Here is a 23,340-nt window from a genome sequence, read left to right as displayed (position 1 = left end):
GGAGAGAGGAGAGAGGAGGAGAGAGAGATATAGGGAGAGAGGAGAGAGGAGGAGAGAGAGATATAGGGAGAGAGGAGAGAGGAGGAGAGAGAGATATAGGGAGAGAGGAGAGAGGAGGAGAGAGAGAGATGGAAGAGAAGTCACCATTGATGAAATTAAGCGGATAAACAGTATGGGGGCACGGGAATCAGAGGCGTATACGGGGTGCATGATTAGATAAGGGCATTCTGCTTGGTCGCCCGATCGGAAACAGCCAACATTAGGACACCGCGGGGGCTCCCATCCTATCATCAGCAGGAGTGAGGGGTGGAACGGGGCTACACCTCTGGGCCCCCTAACTAAAAGATAGGGAGCATGGAGAGAGAGCGTGACGGAGGAAGTTATCCCCCTACCTCCCTCCTCCTCACCGTCTCTCCCTCCCTTTCCTCCTCAGAATGACTGAACGGGAAACTACTTCCTACTTGCTGTAACACTGGGGCCATATAATTGCAACCCTTCTATGTAGCTTGGGATGATCCCCCGAACCCCCAAATGGCTTGACCCATCTGGTATCTGATCAGCTTCTGTTATCAACGATGAGAACGGAAGATAGAGATACATAGGCTTAGTTAGCCCGGTCTCTGCCAACGCCAAATCCCCCCCCAGCTGAAGTGACTCTGTTATTGGTCAGCTAATAACTAGAAGAAGGAATCAGCATGTCCTTGGACCACTGCGTATAATAATGGCAGTGTATCATCATCGAGGGAGCTATACCGTATGATTTCCTCACTACGTAAAGTGTCTTGTGTCCGTGGCGCCAAAGCCATGATGTTGGAATGGTGGAAGTGATTAAAAAGTGAAAGGAGAGTTTCATTATTCATCAAAACAACGCTATTAAACGACACACAATACAGACAGAATAATAGCAGACCGATTCTGCTCAAACAATAGGACTTGTTATCTGTCATTTTGGCAAATTATTGGATTTACACGCACGCACGCACACGCACACACACACACACACACACACACACACACACACACACACACCACTAGGAGAGTGAACTTAACTCTGCAGTCAGTCCAGTCTGCCCTTAGGAGGGTTAAGTTAAACCCCATGCAGGCTAGTGTCCTGGAAATGTCATGTGTGAGCCACTAAACAGAAAAGAGAGAGAGCTATAGCAGAGAGAGCGAGAGAGGTAGAGGGGAATCGGAGAGAGAGAGAGCAATAGTAGAGAGAGAGAGAGAGATAATGAGGGATCGGAGAGAGAAGAGAGAGAAAGAGTGAGAGAGAGAAGAGAGAGAGAAGAAAAAAAAAGAGAGGAGGATTGACCAGCCAGGCAGAAAGGAGGAGAGGAGGGAAGGAGTGAGGGGAACAGCAGGTACCAAATCCAGGCATAGAGGAGAGAGCAGAGACCAGCCATGCCTCCATGATGGATGGGCCTCATCCAGGAAACCACTGTACTGAACCTGGCAAAGAAAAGCACAATAAAAGCACTAGATAATGTGCTACCATCGCAAAAGACAGCCGGTTAGAGAGCGTTATCCATTAAACAAGAAAGGGGCTGACAGAGACAGTGACAACCGGGCACCTGCAATGTGATGAGTCTGAAAGAGTCCATCAAGGCTCGTCCTCTCCTCAGCAGCTACCTCTCCTCCCCCACTGACAGATGCTGGTTGTGTGGTTTTCAGACGTGTCTCACGCACATGTAATCACGGCCCACACACCTAACCTCTGTTCCAGCGAATTCCATCACTGGTTCCTCACTGAACACCTTATCTTATTTGGGCAGCTCTTCCCCTCTGGGTGAAGTTGTTAATTAGTTTCTTGCCCTCACTCCTTTCCTGTTCTTTCCCCCTCCCATCCTCCTCCTCTCCTTCACCTCCTGCTCTTAGCCAGGTGTCTGCTATGTTGCGGACTCTTATATAGCAATGAAGTCCCTTTCCCTATGCAGACCTAGCAAGAAGAAGGAACTGAGAAACAATAGCTAGCTGCTTTTCACAATGCTTTGTGGCGAATGAACACAAGTGGTCCATTCAGAACGGGGCTGATACAGATATGGATGCACCACCTCCCAGGTGAAAAGACACCCGGCTCGAGTGTTTTATAAACAGTCCTGCGAGTCTGAAAGAATCTGTGCAGCCAGTGAAAATGTGCTTCACTGTGCTGAAAATATCGCTGAGCGTGTCGTGTGAGAGAAAGTCGACCCCAATATGTGGAACCACTGGGCAGAACACCTGACGTGTATACAGAACCTAAATAAATAAATCAAATAAAAGTCTCAATGTCCTCAGTGCCCTGCAGTGATGACTAACAGCATGCGTGACTGGGAAGTTTGTTTTGAAATAAACAAGGAAAAATAAACAAATATAAAAATCGAACAGAACAAATTAGTTGAATGTTTTTATTTGACTTAGTGTTGACTTTGAGCGCCGGTGGGAGGCGACCAGGCAATGACAAACCTGACGGGGAATAAATCATGCCGTGTGATGCCATTAGAAGTGGCTGAGGACTCTGTCATTCCAGCTGTGCGCTGACAGTGCTGAAGGTGAGGGAGAAGTAATGGTGAACGGAGAAGACGACATTGACAACCGGAATGCCATCCCTAACCGGAACACCACAGACAAGGAGGAGGGTGGGGGTTTGCTTAAAAGAAATGAAATGCTCTCAGCTAGTTTCCTCTGGTCGTCTATAAAGGGGGGGGGGGGTGACCCCCAACAGCAGAATGCCACACACAGTCAGAAAGGACAAATTCTAATGTCTTCACAAGTACATCCTGCACAGGCATTTAGCAGGATTGAATATGTTAGATCTCAGGATCATATTTCTGCAATGACTACAGTATCTTCTGCAAAATAAGGACATTTGCTGCAATGAATACTGTCAAAGTCACTACTTGGCTAGAATGACAAAACCTGATTCACTCTCATGGGTGACAACAGAAGGAGGAAGTACTGTGTGCTACAGACAACTGCTCTCGCCTTTGAGACAAAAGTAGACCTTAAAAAGGTGAAACTTTGACAAAACCTAGAGCATGAAAAGTCCAGGTGAAGGTCTAACTGGCCCTGCTCACCTGTTTGATCCCCAGTCGGTAGGCCACGATGCGGTCCACAGACAGCGGGTTCTGCTGGGTCCACTGTAGCTTGAAGCCGTAGACCCTGGGCCGGTTCTGCCACAACGCACTGTACGTGTCATAGTAGAACTCTGGGGCATAGGCCCTCCCTGTAGCAGAAAACAAAAGCTGGTTTTAGCATGGGCGCTTGTATTTGTCCTATTGTAGACTTACTCAGTGTACACAGAGTAAACTAAAACGTAAAGGACACCTTCCTAATATCGAGTTGCACCATCCCCCATATGCCCTCAGAACAGCCTCCATTTGTTGGTGCACCGTACTCTTTCACACCTAAACTTGTCTTCTTGTGGATATATATATATATATATATGGAGAGCACTGTCGCTGTAGCCACTGAAGCTTTACTTTTCCCAATGATGCCCACAAATAGAACATGCAGAAAGAAAGCCAGTGGTTCAAATGCACTGACACAAAACTACGCAGTGAAGAAGAGGGCTAAAAAGCTGACAAGCCATGGAAAACAGCTTAGCGAAAAAAGACCTGTCTGGTTCTTGAAAACCTAACTTGTTACTAGAGAGGCAGGAAGAGGTGCACAGGAGCTTTAGAGTGTGACTATTAACACACAGCGTAATGGATTAGTCCAAAGCAGACATTAATGTGACATTGAGGAGCTGTCTACCTATCACATGTATTTGATGTTACAGTGAGTCGTGATACAACAACGTATCATTAGAGCTATGTGAGATAGATGAATCATTAGAGCTATGTGAGATAGATGAATCATTAGAGCTATGTGAGATAGATGAATCAAATCAAATTGTATTAGTCACATGCGCCGAATACAACCTTACAGTGAAATGCTTACTTACAAGCCCCTAACCAACAATGCAGTTTTAAAAAATATGTATAAGTATAAGAAATAAAAGTAACAATTAATTAAAGAGCAGCAGTAAAATAACAATAGCAAGACTATATACAGGGGAGTTCTGGTATAGAGTCAATGTGCGGGGGCAGCGGTTAGTTGAGGTAGTATGTAGGTAGAGTTAAGTGACTATGCATAGATGATAACAACAGAGTAGCAGCAGTGTAAAGGTGGGGGGTGCAAATAGTCTGGGTAGTAATTTGAATCATTCTAGCTATGTGAGTTAGATTAATCATTCTACTGTAGCTATGTGAATTAGATTAATCATTCTACTGTAGCTATGTGAGTTAGCTGAATCATTCTAGCTATGTGAGTTAGATTAATCATTCTACTGTAGCTATGTTAATTAGATTAATCATTCTACTGTAGCTATGTGAGTTAGATTAATCATTCTACTGTAGCTATGTGAATTAGATTAATCATTCTACTGTAGCTATGCGAGTTAGATTAATCATTCTAGCTATGCGAGTTAGATTAATCATTCTAGCTATGCGAGTTAGATTAATCATTCTGCTGTAGCTATGTGAGTTAGATTAATCATTCTACTGTAGCTATGCGAGTTAGATGAATCCGTTTCATATCTTGACATGAATGTGACATTAATATCTAATATCTCATATATTTGCAGGTAGCCTAGTGGTTAGAGCGTTGGGCCAGTAAATGAAAGATTGCTAAATCAAATCCCCGAGCTGACAAGGTAAAAATCTGTCGTTCTGCCCTTGAACAAGGCAGTTAACCCACTGTTCCTAGGCCGTCATTGTAAATAAGAATTTGTTCGTAACTGACTTGCCTGGTTAAATAAATAAAAACATGATACAACACATTTAAAAAATATATATATCTCCCCATTTGACTAAAAACAAATATTTGATCTGGTTTGATGCCAGCTAGATCAATATAATTCCAAACTTTGTGTGATTGAAAGAAAACAAAGTTACCTAAAATCATCTATCTCCCATCTATAATTTACAATGAAAACATGTATGTGTTGTTTATAGACAGAATATATAGTCTATAAGTAAGAATGTAATACTCACTGTATACATGGATGTGTTGTCTGAAGTCACAACATAGTCTATGAATGCCTTTATAACAGTTGCACAATGATGACCACAAAGTCATTGAGATCAACGGGAGTATGACTTCAGAGAGAAGCACCTGAAAGCATATTGGCTATTTCTTTCTTCCATTTGTATATATATAAAAAAAATGTATTTAACCTTTATTTAACTAGGCAAGTCAGTTAAGAACAAATTCTTATTTACAATGACGGCCTCCCAAAAGGCCTCCTGTGGGGATGGGGGCTAGGATTAGAAATACAAAATAAATGAAATAAAAATATAGGACAAAACAGACATCACGACAAGAGAGACAACAGAACACTACATAAAGAGAGACCTAAGACAACAACATTGCATTGCACCAACACATGACAACACAGCAAAGTAGCAACACAACATGACAACGACAACATGGTAGCAACACAACATGGCAGTAACACAACATGGTAGCAGCACAAAACACGGTACAAACATTATTGGGCACAGACAACAGCACTAAGGGCAAGAAGGTAGAGACAACAATACATCACACAAAGCAGCCACAACTGTCAGTATGAGTGTCCATTATTGAGTCTATGAATGAAGAGATTTGAGATAAAACTGCCCAGTTTCATAAGCTACAAGATTAGACTCAGCAGGGACTGGATCCGGAGTGACCTCTCCTATCTGACCCCTCCCATCTGACCCCTCCCATACGAACCCCTCCCATCTGACCCCTCCTTTAGCCACACAGTCAAAGGGTCACCAGGTGGTGGGTAGCTTACACACTCCAGTCTAATCTTACCTGTCCACACACACACGCGCGTGCGCACGCACACACACACACAAATGCACACGCACACACACACAGTACCTGTCCAAACAGAGGTACTATACACTCTGAACTCTACATGGTTATCCAGTGGGTGTTACATAATAACTTCACGTATGGTGAAACAGACGATATCTGATATCTTTACATTTTAGTCATTTAGCCTATTAGGTAAAAGGCTGATATGAGGGATGAGAACCATGGTTTTTAAGTAAGGCTTTGGTCTTTGGTAACTGGGACGTGAAGCCACATTTTTCCGTGGGCGGAGAGCTGAGCTGCAGCTACAGCAGAGTCCAGCCTCACAGTTAAACCCTGTCATCAATATTTCACAAGCAACTCCTCAGAAATGTGAAGCTGTCATCTTGTCAAGCATTCATTACCAGCCACTACTGTAGCAATGTTACTGCTATGCTAGAGAGTCATTACCAGCCACTACCGCCGCAATGTTACTGCTATGCTAGAGAGTCATAACCAGCCAATACCGTAGCAATGTTACTGCTATGCTAGAGAGTCATTACCAGCCACTACCGCCGCAATGTTACTGCTATGCTAGAGAGTCATAACCAGCCACTACTGTAGCAATGTTATTGCTATGCTAGAGAGTCATAACCAGCCAATACCGTAGCAATGTTACTGCTATGCTAGAGAGTCATTACCAGCCACTACCGCAGCAATGTTACTGCTATGCTAGAGAGTCATTACCAGCCACTACCGCAGCAATGTTACTGCTATGCTAGAGAGTCATTACCAGCCACTACCGTAGCAATGTTACTGCTATGCTAGAGAGTCATAACCAGCCACTACCGCAGCAATGTTACTGCTATGCTAGAGAGTCATTACCAGCCACTACCGTAGCAATGTTACTGCTATGCTAGAGAGTCATTACCAGCCACTACCGTAGCAATGTTACTGCTATGCTAGAGAGTCATAACCAGCCACTACCGTAGCAATGTTACTGCTATGCTAGAGAGTCATTACCAGCCACTACCGCCGCAATGTTACTGCTATGCTAGAGAGTCATAACCAGCCAATACCGTAGCAATGTTACTGCTATGCTAGAGAGTCATTACCAGCCACTACCGTAGCAATGTTACTGCTATGCTAGAGAGTCATTACCAGCCACTACCGCCGCAATGTTACTGCTATGCTAGAGAGTCATAACCAGCCAATACCATAGCAATGTTACTGCTATGCTAGAGAGTCATTACCAGCCACTACCGTAGCAATGTTACTGCTATGCTAGAGAGTCATTACCAGCCACTACCGTAGCAATGTTACTGCTATGCTAGAGAGTCATTACCAGCCAATACCGTAGCAATGTTACTGCTATGCTAGAGAGTCATTACCAGCCACTATCGTAGCAATGTTACTGCTATGCTAGAGAGTCATTACCAGCCACTACCGCAGCAATGTTACTGCTATGCTAGAGAGTCATTACCTGCCACTACCGTAGCAATGTTACTGCTATGCTAGAGAGTCATTACCAGCCACTACCGTAGCAATGTTACTGCTATGCTAGAGAGTCATAACCAGCCAATACCGTAGCAATGTTACTGCTATGCTAGAGAGTCATTACCAGCCACTACCGCAGCAATGTTACTGCTATGCTAGAGAGTCATTACCAGCCACTACGTAGCAATGTTACTGCTATGCTAGAGATTCTGCTATCATGCAATCAGAAGGCACCCAGAACGTGTGCACATTGTAACGTCTGTCACAAGACACACACACACACACACACACACACACACACACACACACACACACACACATGCTAGCAGATACCAAAAGACTTCCATTCATTGCGCTAACGCTAGTTAGAATTGGCTCACGAAACTACCTCTAACTTCCTTCATACTGGACACAGAGACATAAGAATAGTACCCACAAGTTCATGTGATATAGGGGAAGTAGATAAAGGGATCTCCTTGCCACAATCCTGAAGTATCCCTTCATGGTTTGTCAACAACTTGCTTTCATGCGACTGAACTCCTCAAAAGAAAAGCACAGAAATATCATACATTAGGCCTTTATAAAAGCAACAGGAGTGTTGTCTGGAGATGAACACTCAATATGAAAGATTCAAACAACTGCCAGGATCAAGAGAGGTAGACTTTGAGCCACACACTATTATCAGGAAGACAGACAGGGTTTCTTGCTTTCCTTAATGTTGGGCAGTCAAATAGTTTCAGGAATGCCATACAGGAAGACAAGGTGACTTTCTAATATAACAAGTGGACCTGGGTTTTCGGGTTCCCTAAATTGCTGACATTTTCTTTTGGGTGGAGGGCAAGATAGGGAGTGCAGTAATCCTCTCTCCTTGTGGCTGCTGTGCAGGATAGAAAATTGACAATGCAAATCCGAGTTGGGGCAAATATAACTCTGGAAAGACTTGAGCAGTGATCTGGCTGTACTTCTTGATCTGCAGACTCTGAATGCTTATCAACAGTAAAACGTTGTGGCCATTTCTCCCATCCATTGAGCGTCTAATGTTGAAAAAGCTTGAAAGCATAAGGGCAAAATATCACAGTGACAACTTCTCCCTGCTGATTCTGCTCTATGTCGACATATGCAGTTGTCACCTGGGAACAATAAAGTTACTAGAATTTGAATGTAATATGACATTTCATTGAAAAACAAGTGTTTTCCTGTGTCAACACTTCTGAGGAATACAGTGTGTTTTTACATACCAATGTGACAACATTTCTGAAGAATACCGTGTGTTTTTACATACCACTGTGTCAACACTTCTGAGGAATACAGTGTGTTTTTACATACCACTGTGTCAACACTTCTGAGGAATACAGTCTGTTTTTACATACCAAAACACTGAGAGCTAAGAACACTGATACCAAAACACTGACAGCTAAGAACACTAATACCAAAACACTGAAAGCAAAGAACACTAAAACCAAAACACTGAGTACACTAAAACCAAAACACTGAGAGCTAAGCACACTAATACCAAAATGCTGAGCGCTAAGAACACTAATACCACAACACTGAAAGCAAAGAACACTAAAACCAAAACACTGACAGCTAAGAACCCTAATACCCTCCTCTGCTCTCATCCTTCTAGACCTATCGGCTGCCTTCGATACTGTGAACCATCAGATCCTCCTCTCCACCCTCTCCGAGTTGGGCATCTCCGGCGCGGCCCACGCTTGGATTGCGTCCTACCTGACAGGTCGCTCCTACCAGGTGGCGTGGCGAGAATCTGTCTCCTCGCCACGCGCTCTCACCACTGGTGTCCCCCAGGGCTCTGTTCTAGGCCCTCTCCTATTCTCGCTATACACCAAGTCACTTGGCTCTGTCATAACCTCACATGGTCTCTCCTATCATTGCTATGCAGACGACACACAATTAATCTTCTCCTTTCCCCCTTCTGATGACCAGGTGGCGAATCGCATCTCTGCATGTCTGGCAGACATATCAGTGTGGATGACGGATCACCACCTCAAGTTGAACCTCGGCAAGACGGAGCTGCTCTTCCTCCCGGGGAAGGACTGCCCGTTCCATGATCTCGCCATCACGGTTGACAACTCCATTGTGTCCTCCTCCCAGAGCGCTAAGAACCTTGGCGTGATCCTGGACAACACCCTGTCGTTCTCAACTAACATCAAGGCGGTGGCCCGTTCCTGTAGGTTCATGCTCTACAACATCCGCAGAGTACGACCCTGCCTCACACAGGAAGCGGCGCAGGTCCTAATCCAGGCACTTGTCATCTCCCGTCTGGATTACTGCAACTCGCTGTTGGCTGGGCTCCCTGCCTGTGCCATTAAACCCCTACAACTCATCCAGAACGCCGCAGTCCGTCTGGTGTTCAACCTTCCCAAGTTCTCTCACGTCACCCCGCTCCTCCGCTCTCTCCACTGGCTTCCAGTTGAAGCTCGCATCCGCTACAAGACCATGGTGCTTGCCTACGGAGCTGTGAGGGGAACGGCACCGCAGTACCTCCAGGCTCTGATCAGGCCCTACACCCAAACAAGGGCACTGCGTTCATCCACCTCTGGCCTGCTCGCCTCCCTACCATTGAGGAAGTACAGTTCCCGCTCAGCCCAGTCAAAACTGTTCGCTGCTCTGGCCCCCCAATGGTGGAACAAACTCCCTCACGACGCCAGGACAGCGGAGTCAATCACCACCTTCCGGAGACACCTGAAACCCCACCTCTTCAAGGAATACCTAGGATAGGATAAAGTAATCCTTCTCACCCCCCCTTAAATGATCTAGATGCACTATTGTAAAGTGGCTGTTCCACTGGATGTCAGAAGGTGAATTCACCAATTTGTAAGTCGCTCTGGATAAGAGCGTCTGCTAAATGACTTAAATGTAATGTAAATGTAATACCAAAACACCTAGTGCTAAGAACACTAATAACAAAAAGCTGAGAGCTAGGAACCCTAATACCAAAACACCTAGTGCTAAGAACACTAATACCAAAACACTGACAGCTAAGAACACTAATACCAAAACACTGAGAGCTAAGAACACTAATACCAAAACACTGAGAGCCAAGAACCCTAATTCCAAAAAGCTGAGCGCTAAGAAAACTAATACCAAAACGCTGAGCGCTAAGAACACTAAAATCAAAAAGCTGAGAGGTAAGAACACTAATACCAAAACACTGAAAGCAAAGAACACTAAAACCAAAACACTGAGTACACTAAAACCAAAACACTGAGAGCTAAGCACACTAATACCAAAATGCTGAGCGCTAAGAACACTAATACCACAACACTGAAAGCAAAGAACACTAAAACCAAAACACTGACAGCTAAGAACCCTAATACCCTCCTCTGCTCTCATCCTTCTAGACCTATCGGCTGCCTTCGATACTGTGAACCATCAGATCCTCCTCTCCACCCTCTCCGAGTTGGGCATCTCCGGCGCGGCCCACGCTTGGATTGCGTCCTACCTGACAGGTCGCTCCTACCAGGTGGCGTGGCGAGAATCTGTCTCCTCGCCACGCGCTCTCACCACTGGTGTCCCCCAGGGCTCTGTTCTAGGCCCTCTCCTATTCTCGCTATACACCAAGTCACTTGGCTCTGTCATAACCTCACATGGTCTCTCCTATCATTGCTATGCAGACGACACACAATTAATCTTCTCCTTTCCCCCTTCTGATGACCAGGTGGCGAATCGCATCTCTGCATGTCTGGCAGACATATCAGTGTGGATGACGGATCACCACCTCAAGTTGAACCTCGGCAAGACGGAGCTGCTCTTCCTCCCGGGGAAGGACTGCCCGTTCCATGATCTCGCCATCACGGTTGACAACTCCATTGTGTCCTCCTCCCAGAGCGCTAAGAACCTTGGCGTGATCCTGGACAACACCCTGTCGTTCTCAACTAACATCAAGGCGGTGGCCCGTTCCTGTAGGTTCATGCTCTACAACATCCGCAGAGTACGACCCTGCCTCACACAGGAAGCGGCGCAGGTCCTAATCCAGGCACTTGTCATCTCCCGTCTGGATTACTGCAACTCGCTGTTGGCTGGGCTCCCTGCCTGTGCCATTAAACCCCTACAACTCATCCAGAACGCCGCAGTCCGTCTGGTGTTCAACCTTCCCAAGTTCTCTCACGTCACCCCGCTCCTCCGCTCTCTCCACTGGCTTCCAGTTGAAGCTCGCATCCGCTACAAGACCATGGTGCTTGCCTACGGAGCTGTGAGGGGAACGGCACCGCAGTACCTCCAGGCTCTGATCAGGCCCTACACCCAAACAAGGGCACTGCGTTCATCCACCTCTGGCCTGCTCGCCTCCCTACCATTGAGGAAGTACAGTTCCCGCTCAGCCCAGTCAAAACTGTTCGCTGCTCTGGCCCCCCAATGGTGGAACAAACTCCCTCACGACGCCAGGACAGCGGAGTCAATCACCACCTTCCGGAGACACCTGAAACCCCACCTCTTCAAGGAATACCTAGGATAGGATAAAGTAATCCTTCTCACCCCCCCCCCCTTAAATGATCTAGATGCACTATTGTAAAGTGGCTGTTCCACTGGATGTCAGAAGGTGAATTCACCAATTTGTAAGTCGCTCTGGATAAGAGCGTCTGCTAAATGACTTAAATGTAATGTAAATGTAATACCAAAACACCTAGTGCTAAGAACACTAATAACAAAAAGCTGAGAGCTAGGAACCCTAATACCAAAACACCTAGTGCTAAGAACACTAATACCAAAACACTGACAGCTAAGAACACTAATACCAAAACACTGAGAGCTAAGAACACTAATACCAAAACACTGAGAGCCAAGAACCCTAATTCCAAAAAGCTGAGCGCTAAGAAAACTAATACCAAAACGCTGAGCGCTAAGAACACTAAAATCAAAAAGCTGAGAGGTAAGAACACTAATACCAAAACACTGAAAGCAAAGAACACTAAAACCAAAACACTGAGTACACTAAAACCAAAACACTGAGAGCTAAGCACACTAATACCAAAATGCTGAGCGCTAAGAACACTAATACCACAACACTGAAAGCAAAGAACACTAAAACCAAAACACTGACAGCTAAGAACCCTAATACCCTCCTCTGCTCTCATCCTTCTAGACCTATCGGCTGCCTTCGATACTGTGAACCATCAGATCCTCCTCTCCACCCTCTCCGAGTTGGGCATCTCCGGCGCGGCCCACGCTTGGATTGCGTCCTACCTGACAGGTCGCTCCTACCAGGTGGCGTGGCGAGAATCTGTCTCCTCGCCACGCGCTCTCACCACTGGTGTCCCCCAGGGCTCTGTTCTAGGCCCTCTCCTATTCTCGCTATACACCAAGTCACTTGGCTCTGTCATAACCTCACATGGTCTCTCCTATCATTGCTATGCAGACGACACACAATTAATCTTCTCCTTTCCCCCTTCTGATGACCAGGTGGCGAATCGCATCTCTGCATGTCTGGCAGACATATCAGTGTGGATGACGGATCACCACCTCAAGTTGAACCTCGGCAAGACGGAGCTGCTCTTCCTCCCGGGGAAGGACTGCCCGTTCCATGATCTCGCCATCACGGTTGACAACTCCATTGTGTCCTCCTCCCAGAGCGCTAAGAACCTTGGCGTGATCCTGGACAACACCCTGTCGTTCTCAACTAACATCAAGGCGGTGGCCCGTTCCTGTAGGTTCATGCTCTACAACATCCGCAGAGTACGACCCTGCCTCACACAGGAAGCGGCGCAGGTCCTAATCCAGGCACTTGTCATCTCCCGTCTGGATTACTGCAACTCGCTGTTGGCTGGGCTCCCTGCCTGTGCCATTAAACCCCTACAACTCATCCAGAACGCCGCAGTCCGTCTGGTGTTCAACCTTCCCAAGTTCTCTCACGTCACCCCGCTCCTCCGCTCTCTCCACTGGCTTCCAGTTGAAGCTCGCATCCGCTACAAGACCATGGTGCTTGCCTACGGAGCTGTGAGGGGAACGGCACCGCAGTACCTCCAGGCTCTGATCAGGCCCTACACCCAAACAAGGGCACTGCGTTCATCCACCTCTGGCCTGCTCGCCTCCCTACCATTGAGGAAGTACAGTTCCCGCTCAGCCCAGTCAAAACTGTTCGCTGCTCTGGCCCCCCAATGGTGGAACAAACTCCCTCACGACGCCAGGACAGCGGAGTCAATCACCACCTTCCGGAGACACCTGAAACCCCACCTCTTCAAGGAATACCTAAGATAGGATAAAGTAATCCTTCTCACCCCCCCCTTAAATGATCTAGATGCACTATTGTAAAGTGGCTGTTCCACTGGATGTCAGAAGGTGAATTCACCAATTTGTAAGTCGCTCTGGATAAGAGCGTCTGCTAAATGACTTAAATGTAATGTAAATGTAATACCAAAACACCTAGTGCTAAGAACACTAATAACAAAAAGCTGAGAGCTAGGAACCCTAATACCAAAACACCTAGTGCTAAGAACACTAATACCAAAACACTGACAGCTAAGAACACTAATACCAAAACACTGAGAGCTAAGAACACTAATACCAAAACACTGAGAGCCAAGAACCCTAATTCCAAAAAGCTGAGCGCTAAGAAAACTAATACCAAAACGCTGAGCGCTAAGAACACTAAAATCAAAAAGCTGAGAGGTAAGAACACTAATACCAAATGCTGAGCGCTAAGAACACTAAAATCAAAAAGCTGAGAGGTAAGAAAACTAATACCAAAACACTGAGAGCTAAGAACCCTACTACCAAAACACCTAGTGCTAAGAACACTAATGCCAAAACACTGACAGCTAAGAACACTAATACCAAAACACTGAAAGCTAAGAACACTAAAACCAAAACACCTAGTGCTAAGAACACTAAAACCAAAATACTGAGAGCTAAGAACACTAAAACCAAAATGCTGAGAGCTAAGAACACTAATACCAAAATGCTGAGAGCTAAGAACACTAATACCAAAATGCTGAGAGCTAAGAACACTAATACCAAAATGCTGAGAGCTAAGAACACTAAAACCAAAACACTGACAGCTAAGAACCCTAATACCAAAACACCTAGTGCTAAGAACACTAATAACAAAAAGCTGAGAGCTAGGAACACTAATACCAAAACACCGAGTGCTAAGAACACTAATACCAAAACACTGACAGCTAAGAACACTAATACAAAAACACTGAGAGCTAGGAACACTAATACCAAAACACCTAGTGCTAAGAACACTAATACCAAAACACTGACAGCTAAGAACACTAATACAAAAACACTGAGAGCTAAGAACACTAATACCAAAACACTGAGAGCTAAGAACACTAATACAAAAACACTGAGAGCTAAGAACACTAATACCAAAACACTGAGAGCTAAGAACACTAATACAAAAACTTTGAGAGTTAAGAACCCTAATTTTTACTTATTTATTTTACTTGTCAGCTCGGGGGTTTGAACTTACAACCTTCCGGTTACTAGTCCAACACTCTAACCAATAGGCTACCCTGCCTCCCCAAAACACCTAGCGCTAAGAACCCTAATACCAACACACCAAGTGCTAAGAACACATACCAAAACGCTGAGCGCTAAAAACACTAATACTAAAAAGCTGAGCGCTAAGAAAACTAATACCAAAACACTGAGAGATAAGAACACAAATACCAAAACAATGAGAGATAAGAACACTAATACCAAAACAATGAGAACATTAATACCAAAACGCTGAGAGCAAAAAACACTCAAATCAAAAAGCTGAGAGGTAAGAAAACTAATACCAAAACGCTGGGAACTAAGAACACTAATACCAAAACACTGAGGGCTAAGAACACTAATACCAACACACTGAGAACTAAGAACACTAATACCAAAACACTGAGAACTAAGAACACTAATACCAAAACACTAAGAACACTAATATCAAAACACTGAGAGCTAAGAACACTAATACCAAAACACTAAGAACACTAATACCAAAACACTGAGAGCTAAGAACACTAATACCAAAACACTGAGAACTAAGAACACTAATACCAAAACGCTGAGAACACTAATACCAAAACACTGAGAGCTAAGAACACTAATACCAAAACACTAAGAACACTAATACCAAAACACTGAGAGCTAAGAACACTAATACCAAAACACTGAGAACACTAATACCAAAACATTGAGAGCTAAGAACACTAATACCAAAACACAGAGATAAGAACACTAATACCAAAACACTAAGAACACTAATACCAAAACATTGAGAGCTAAGAACACTAATACCAAAACACTGAGAGATAAGAACACTAATACCAAAACCCTAATGCACCCTAATGCACCCCATTTGTTAATCATTACAATGACATCTTGCATCAAACATATATTAATTATGAATGCATCATCAGCCTGTCATCTATTCAATAAATCATTTAAATTCGGTGCAAACTTCAGTGCTTATGTCTGCTGCTAGCAGTGAAAACAAGCAACTGTTTGTCGTGTCGCAGATAAGCAGCGTATTAGGTTTTTATAAATGTTTTTTTATAAGGCCTAACAAGGCCATCTCCATGGGATACATTTGATTAGAATAGACATAGAGTGGATTCTACTTGTCTCTGGGTATTGACAATGGGGTATTGACAATGAGAGTATCGCTGCAACCAACAGCAATCACAGAAAGTGAACGTGAATTGAATCAATAAGCTGTGTGCATCCCAAATGGCACCCTATTCCCCATGGGCCCTGGTCAAAAGTAGTGCATTAAGTAGGGAGTAGGGTGCCTTTTGGGATGCATCTGTTGTGTCCAGGAGTAGTGAGGAAAGTGAAGGGGCAGCTCTCCATTGATGCACAATTCTCGGTTAGCCACTGCTTGTTACTATTTACAGGTCTGACTGCGACATACAGGGCATTTGGAAAGTATTTAGACCCCTTGACATTTTCCACATTTTGATAATTTACAGCCTTATTCTAAAATGGATTAAATAAATGTTTCCTCATCAATCTACACACAATAACCCATAATGAGAAACCAAAAACTGTTTAAAAAAATGCTAATTTAAAAACAGAAATACCTTATTGACATAAGTATTCAGACCCTTTGCTATGAGACTCGAAATTGAGCTCAGGTGCATCCTGTTTCCATTGATCATCCTTGAGATGTTTCAACAACTTAATGGGAGTCCACCTGTTGTAAATTCAATTGATTGGACATGATTTGGAGAGGCACACACCTGTCTATATAAGGTCCCACAGTTGACAGTGCATGTCAGAGCAAAAACCAAGCCATAAGGTTGAAGGAATTGTCCATAGAGCTCAGAGACAGGATTGTGTCAAGGCACAGATCTCGGAAAGTGTACCAACAAATTTCTGCCCGGCTTAACTGAGCAATCGGGGGAGAATAGCCTTGGTCAGGGAGGTGACCAAGAACTCGATGGTCACTCTGAGAGAGAGCTCCTGAGTGCCTCTGTGGAGATGGGAGAACAGTCCAGAAGGGCAACCATCTCTGTAGCACTCCACCAATCAGGCCTTTATCATAGAATAGCCAGACAGAAGCCACTCCTTAGTAAAAAGCACATAACTAGGAATTTGCCAAAAGGCACCCAAAGGACTCTCGGACAATGAGAAACAAGATTTTCTGGTACCATCCCTACGGTGAAGCATGGTGGTGGGGATGTTTTTCAGGGGCAGGGACTGGGAGACTAGTAAGGATCAAGGAAAAGATGAACGGCGCAAAGTATAGAGAGATCCTTGATGAAAACCTGCTCCAGAGCGCTCAAGACCTCAGACTGGGGCGAAGGTTCACCTTCCAACAGGACAATGATTCTAAGCACATAGCGAAGACAACGTAGGAATGGCTTCAGGACAAGTCTCAGAATGTCGTTGAGTGGCCCAGCCAGAGCCCGGACCTAAACCCGATCGAACATCACTGGAGAGACCTGAAAATAGCTTTGCAGCGACGCTCCCCATTCAACCTGACAGAGCTTGAGAGGATTTGCAGAGAAGAATGGGAGAAACTCCCCAAATACAGGTGTGCCAAGCTTGTAGCGTCATACCCAAGAAGACTCAAGGCTGTAATCGCTGCCAAAGATGCTTCAGTGAAGGGTCTGAATACTTATGTAAATGTGTTATTACAGTTTAAAAAAAAAATGTTTTATACATTTGCAGAAAAATCAAAAAAATGTTTTTGCTTTGTCATTATGAGGTAATGTGGTAGCTTTTTTTTAGAATAAGGCTGTAATGTAACAAAATGTGGAAAATGTCAAGGGTCCTGAATACTTTCCGAATGCACCGCAACCCAAGGCAGTGAAGTACACACATTACAGTAGAGTGTACTAACATCTGATTCTCTTTCGAGGTAAGACATAAGACATGTATGGAGACAATAGAGGAGAATATGATTAGAAATTGATCAGTATTGGTCTCAATATCAACACTAGCAGACCACTTAGTATCAAACAATCTACTCAGCGCAAAGCAAATATAGAAACTGGAATGGCCAACGACGTCTGTCATACACACCTGTGACTAAGAACCTGCAGGCACCCGCCCCGGCCTCATTGGTCACTTCACAGGTATACTCCCCGTAGCCCTCCCTGTTGAGGGCTCTGACGTGGTAGTCAGTCTCGTCGCGCTGATCCAACTGGCCCATGGTCAGCAGCCGGGTGCCCAGCTTCCACTCGTACTTGAGCACCTTGGAAGGGTGGGCCCGCAGCATGCGGCAGTTGAGGGTGAAGGCGCGACCCAAACCCTGGCGGATCTCTGTGAACAGTGGCTCCACCGCCGGCGGATCTATGGAGAGGAAGACAGAAGGCCATAGTCAGACAGGCAGGGAGGGAGACAAAGGCTGGATCCCAAATCAATCACTATCCCTTGTACTATATCAGTCAGGCACAGAGTAGCAATGGACCTGTCCTAAAATAACCCTTTAGCCCCTATGGATATTTGATTTTGGTAGGTTTCAAGCAATATGGTAATTGCTTCCCCATATTGTTTACACCTATCAACTCCTCTCAGATCTACAGGAGTGCCTCGGGAGTAGGGGTGTATAGAGGACTAGCAGGCGATTTGGAATTCAGCAAAACTGTCCTCCACACACAGGCAGCATCCCAAGCCTTGCTCCGTACGTCATCCCAAACAAAATCCATTCCTCTGCATCCAGAAGTTCCCCACTCACGGGACTTTAAAGTTCCCTTATTTATCCAGCCTTTACATTATCTACTGCAGTAATTATTCCTAACGTACCAGTAATGAGATGCGTGGCTTTATCAATTATCTGCTAGGACTTCACTGGAAAGTAATCTAAACACAGCTCTAAAATGTTCCTGTCGCTCTTTGTTGCACACCTAGCAAACCTGGTTACGCCGCGGGAGTCAGCGTCCAGTATATGGGCAAAACAGGCTACAGGCTAACATGAGAAGGCTAACATGAAAAGGATAACATGAGAAGGCTAACATGAAAAGGCTAACATGAGAAGGCTAACATGAAAAGGCTAACATGAAAAGGCTAACATGAGAAGACTGACATGAAAAGGCTAACATGAGAAGACTGACATGAAAAGGCTAACATGAAAAGGCCAACATGAGAAGGCTAACATGAAAAGGCTAACATGAAAACGCTAATATGAAAAGGCTAACATGAGAAGGTTAACATGAGAAGGCTAACAGGAAAAGGCTAACATAGGAACTCAGAAGTCACAAGTCCAGGGTACCAGAGCTTCTTGTCTGCAGCTTACCAACCTTTGACTGACTGGCATTCAACTACTTTGAATTAGTTGTTGCATTGTTGTTTTACGCAAGGCTCTTTAGCGGGAGATATTTTGAGGGCCTCTGAGATATTTTTCCTGTTTCATGTCTAATTCTGAGAACTCTCAGAGGAACTGTCCTCTATTAACTCGACTGAGCTTCCTGCTTGAATACACAGAATGGCTGGGTGAATCCATAGGGACCATCTTCCGCTCTGAGAAAAACGAGCGTGATTCACAGAATTTCTGAGTGGCACCATACGAGATAATGCTCCAGAAACACTTAAAAGAAACATTTCTCCGGAATTGCAAATATACTTAATCTTATGGATACCTAGAAAGTAGTCTGTAGAGCCTGAAGGTCAGTGACCCAAGACGTTTGTTTCCAGCTTAGCAACAGCATATTAGAGTGCAAAGACGTGAAAGTGGTAGGATCCCTGTTAGCAAGCCCACCTAGCACCTAACCACCACTATCCACAACGAGGCTTCAGGCAAGCCTCCCTTAGGCCACCGTCTGAAAGTTAATATTACTACACCTAAATGAACTAACTTCAAAATGTTCTAGTCACATACAATACGCGTGGAATTTTGGAGCAGCATTCCCTTTTGATTGTAAAGTAGCTAAATACTGTCCTTTGACAAGCCTATACAATTCAAACATCCTCAACAATGCAAAATGCAACTGGCTCCAGAGAATAACATAACATGACATTTAAATCCATAAAAGGAAGTGAACTTTAGAAAAACAAAGCTTAGTATTTTCCTCCTGTAAGTCACCCACATTACACTTTTAAAATGAAATGGTACTATCTAGAACCTAAAAGACTGTCCTCACAGGAGAACCCTTTGTAGAATCCTTTTTGGTACTAAGTAGAACCCTTAGGGTTCCATGTAGAAGCGTTTCCACAGAGGGTTCTACATGAAACCCAAAAGGGTTCTACCTGGAACCAAAAATATTTATCCTATGAGGACAACCGAAGAGTTTATTCATTATTGGTGTGAGGTTAGTACTTGTTATTATTTATTGCAGGGATTAAAACATAAGAAGTAGAACAAAAAGGCCTAAACAAAAAAAAAAAGGAAAAAGAAAACCTTAAAGGCATAATCTGTTATTTCAACAGCCTGATCATGACCCTGTTTTGGTAAGCTGAGGAACGGGGCTTAGCTACGGATGCAAGGACTGACAGACCATAAACGGGCAAAGGGACAAGGCCAAGAGAATCAATAGAGGATCCCACACACAATCTTAACCAATGTTTTGAACTGCTGCGCTCTGGAAAGAGATACAAGGTCCCACTGTTCAGCAAGGATAGGAGCAGGGCAAGTTCCATTCCGATGGCCATCAGGCTGCTGAACAGTGGTACAGGTGTAGGATGCTGAACAGTGGGCCATAGGACAGATATAGGATGAGGAACAGTGGGCCATGGGACAGATGTGGGATGCTGAACAGTGGGCCATAGGACAGATGTAGGATGCTGAACAGTGGGCCATATATAGGATGCTGAACAGTGGGCCATGGGACAGATGTAGGATGTTGAACAGTGGGCCATAGGACAGATATAGGATGCTGAACAGTGGGCCATGGGACAGATATAGGATGCTGAACAATGGGCCATAGGACAGATTTAGGATGCTGAACAGTGGGCCATGGGACAGATATAGGATGCTGAACAGTGGGCCATGGGACAGATATAGGATGCTGAACAGTGGGCCATGGGACAGCGGGCCATAGGACAGCTGTAGGATGCTGAACAGTGGGCCATGGGACAGATGTAGGATGCTGAACAGTGGGCCATAGGACAGATGTAGGATGCTGAACAGTGGGCCATAGGACAGCTGTAGGATGCTGAACAGTGGGCCATAGGACAGCTGTAGGATGCTGAACAGTGGGCCATAGGACAGCTGTAGGATGCTGAACAGTGGGCCATGGGACAGATGTAGGATGCTGAACAGTGGGCCATGGGACAGATGTAGGATGCTGAACAGTGGGCCATAGGACAGATGTAGGATGCTGAACAGTGGGCCATGGGACAGATGTGGGATGCTGAACAGTGGGCGATGGGACAGATGTGGGATGCTGAACAGTGGGCCATGGGACAGATGTAGGATGCTGAACAGTGGGCCATAGGACAGATATAGGATGCTGAACAGTGGGCCATGGGACAGATATAGGATGCTGAACAGTGGGCCATGGGACAGATGTGGGATGCTGAACAGTGGGCCATAGGACAGATATATGATGCTGAACAGTGGGCCATGGGACAGATATAGGATGCTGAACAGTGGGCCATGGGACAGATATAGGATGCTGAACAGTGGGCCATGGGACAGATGTGGGATGCTGAACAGTGGGCCATAGGACAGATATATGATGCTGAACAGTGGGCCATGGGACAGATGTGGGATGCTGAACAGTGGGCCATAGGACAGATATATGATGCTGAACAGTGGGCCATGGGACAGATATAGGATGCTGAACAGTGGGCCATGGGACAGATATAGGATGCTGAACAGTGGGCCATGGGACAGATAAAGGATGCTGAACAGTGGGCCATTGGACAGACGTGGGCTCAATACACTGTCGGACAGTAGACAGCAGAGAATTTGAATATGTGAAAATGTAAATGTGTGACTTGGGTACTTTCCATTTTTCCGTACTGCATGTGATATACTGTGTTGTGTTTGTGTAGGGTTAGTATGTATGCTGATGCCACAAAATGAATTTCCATGTAAATGGACAATAAAGTACATTGTATTGTATCGTTAAAACTCAGACCATGTTCCATTGCTCCACTGAACATTATTATGCTAAAACAATGTTGTTACCAGGGTAGTCTCCTTTTAACTACACATGCAGGCCTAAAAGAGCAACTTCCTGTAAGGTGTTATGCAAGTGCTTAACATGTTCCTGGGATGTTTCTGGAAGACACTACAAGACCCTTCTGCAAACCCAAAAAGCACTGTTGACATTATAATGGGACTGTCTTTATCTCTATTTCTATGCAATGTTACTTGTGACTGTGTTTTTTTTTCTCTCCCCAAAATAAATATTAATGATGACAATCTCTTTTAACGAGGAAAATGACAGCAAAGCTGCAGTGTGAATGGCTACATTTCATGCTCGTTCCAACTGGGGATTTCCCCGTATACTAACGGTGCATGACTGGGTGATAATAGCACTTTCGCAAGTGTCGTAGCTTTTTTTTTTTTTTTTTTTTTTGTAGCTCCAAAATGTATTCTCTCTTTTTTTATATAAATGAAAACTGGAGGGGATAAATTAACGCTTCGCTAATTAGGCTGGAAACCAGCTTTAATGCCGTACTTAACGAACGGCCCAGGATTAAACACACAGACAGAACCTTGGTCATAGAAGGAATAGCCATCCTCGGTAGATTACCGTCCAGTTCCCTAGCGCTGATCCCAGGGACCACATTTATATCACTTTATAAACCGTGTTTCCATTCACAGTCATATGGTATAAAATAATTATTACAACGGCTGTGATTGAAACAGGAGGTTTCGGGGTACAAGTTGATAAATGCCTACAGATCATTTGTTTGTTCAACACGGTGTGATCTTTTTTGTGTCGGTAAAATTAATTATATGAGAAATGGCGGTGGAAACATATTTTATATGCCGGGGCGGCAGGGCGCCTAGTGGCTAGAGTGTTGGACTAGTTCGAATCCCCGAGCTGACAAGGTACAAATCTGTCGTTCTGCCCCTGAACAGGCAGTTAACTCACTGTTCCTCGGCCGTCATTGAAAATAAGAATTTGTTCTTAACTGACTTGCCTAGTAAAAATAAAAAATTGATATAATAACCATCATACCGATGTAAACTTGGGAGTCATTCGATGATACGGTGTGTAGTCCTCCCACAAAACTTGGGAAAACATGCAGTTTATTAGGCTACAGATGAAAAAAATGATGATGAGCTTGATGTTCCTTTCCAATAAATATTGAGGGTATTATTATTCTTTTGACATGATGATCGATGCATGACTGCTGACAAATACAAATGTTGTAGCTCCAATTCGTCATGTTGACTAGCCTACCCACACTTTATGGGTTGTTGGCTAGCGAGCACGTGCAAATACCAGAGTAGGCACATTTGCTATTCTGTGACAAAACTATCCGTAGCGCAGTAGCTGTCCGTGGGTCAAATCAAAGGGGAAGCCAGGAAAAATAAGCCATATTACAACCTATGTGTTGTGATAATTGCGTTGTTTTGCTCTATAAAATGTTAGTTCATATGCCTTGCCACCGTGATATATAGGCCTAAAGGCCGAGACAATAAGAAGACTCTGGCAGAATAAATTCAACCACACCATTGTTTCATCCCAAAGC

The 23,340-nt window shown here is 44.6% G+C and overlaps 1 protein-coding gene across 1 annotated transcript in view; it reads right to left on the bottom strand.

Annotated features, from left to right (window-relative positions):
* LOC135508471 (MAM domain-containing glycosylphosphatidylinositol anchor protein 2-like) overlaps positions 1-23,340 on the bottom strand; it is a 219,020-nt gene that overhangs the window by 47,211 nt on the left and 148,469 nt on the right. The window contains exons 9-10 of the mRNA XM_064928684.1: positions 17,773-18,042; positions 3,054-3,202 (exon numbers count right to left, since the gene is read on the bottom strand). Of these exons, the coding sequence (XP_064784756.1) occupies positions 3,054-3,202; positions 17,773-18,042 (419 nt within the window). The remainder of the gene's footprint in view (positions 1-3,053; positions 3,203-17,772; positions 18,043-23,340) is intronic.

This window comes from Oncorhynchus masou, chromosome 21, assembly GCF_036934945.1.
Source record: "Oncorhynchus masou masou isolate Uvic2021 chromosome 21, UVic_Omas_1.1, whole genome shotgun sequence".
Lineage (NCBI taxonomy): Eukaryota > Metazoa > Chordata > Actinopteri > Salmoniformes > Salmonidae > Oncorhynchus > Oncorhynchus masou.
This window is presented reverse-complemented; position numbering and strand designations above follow the sequence as displayed.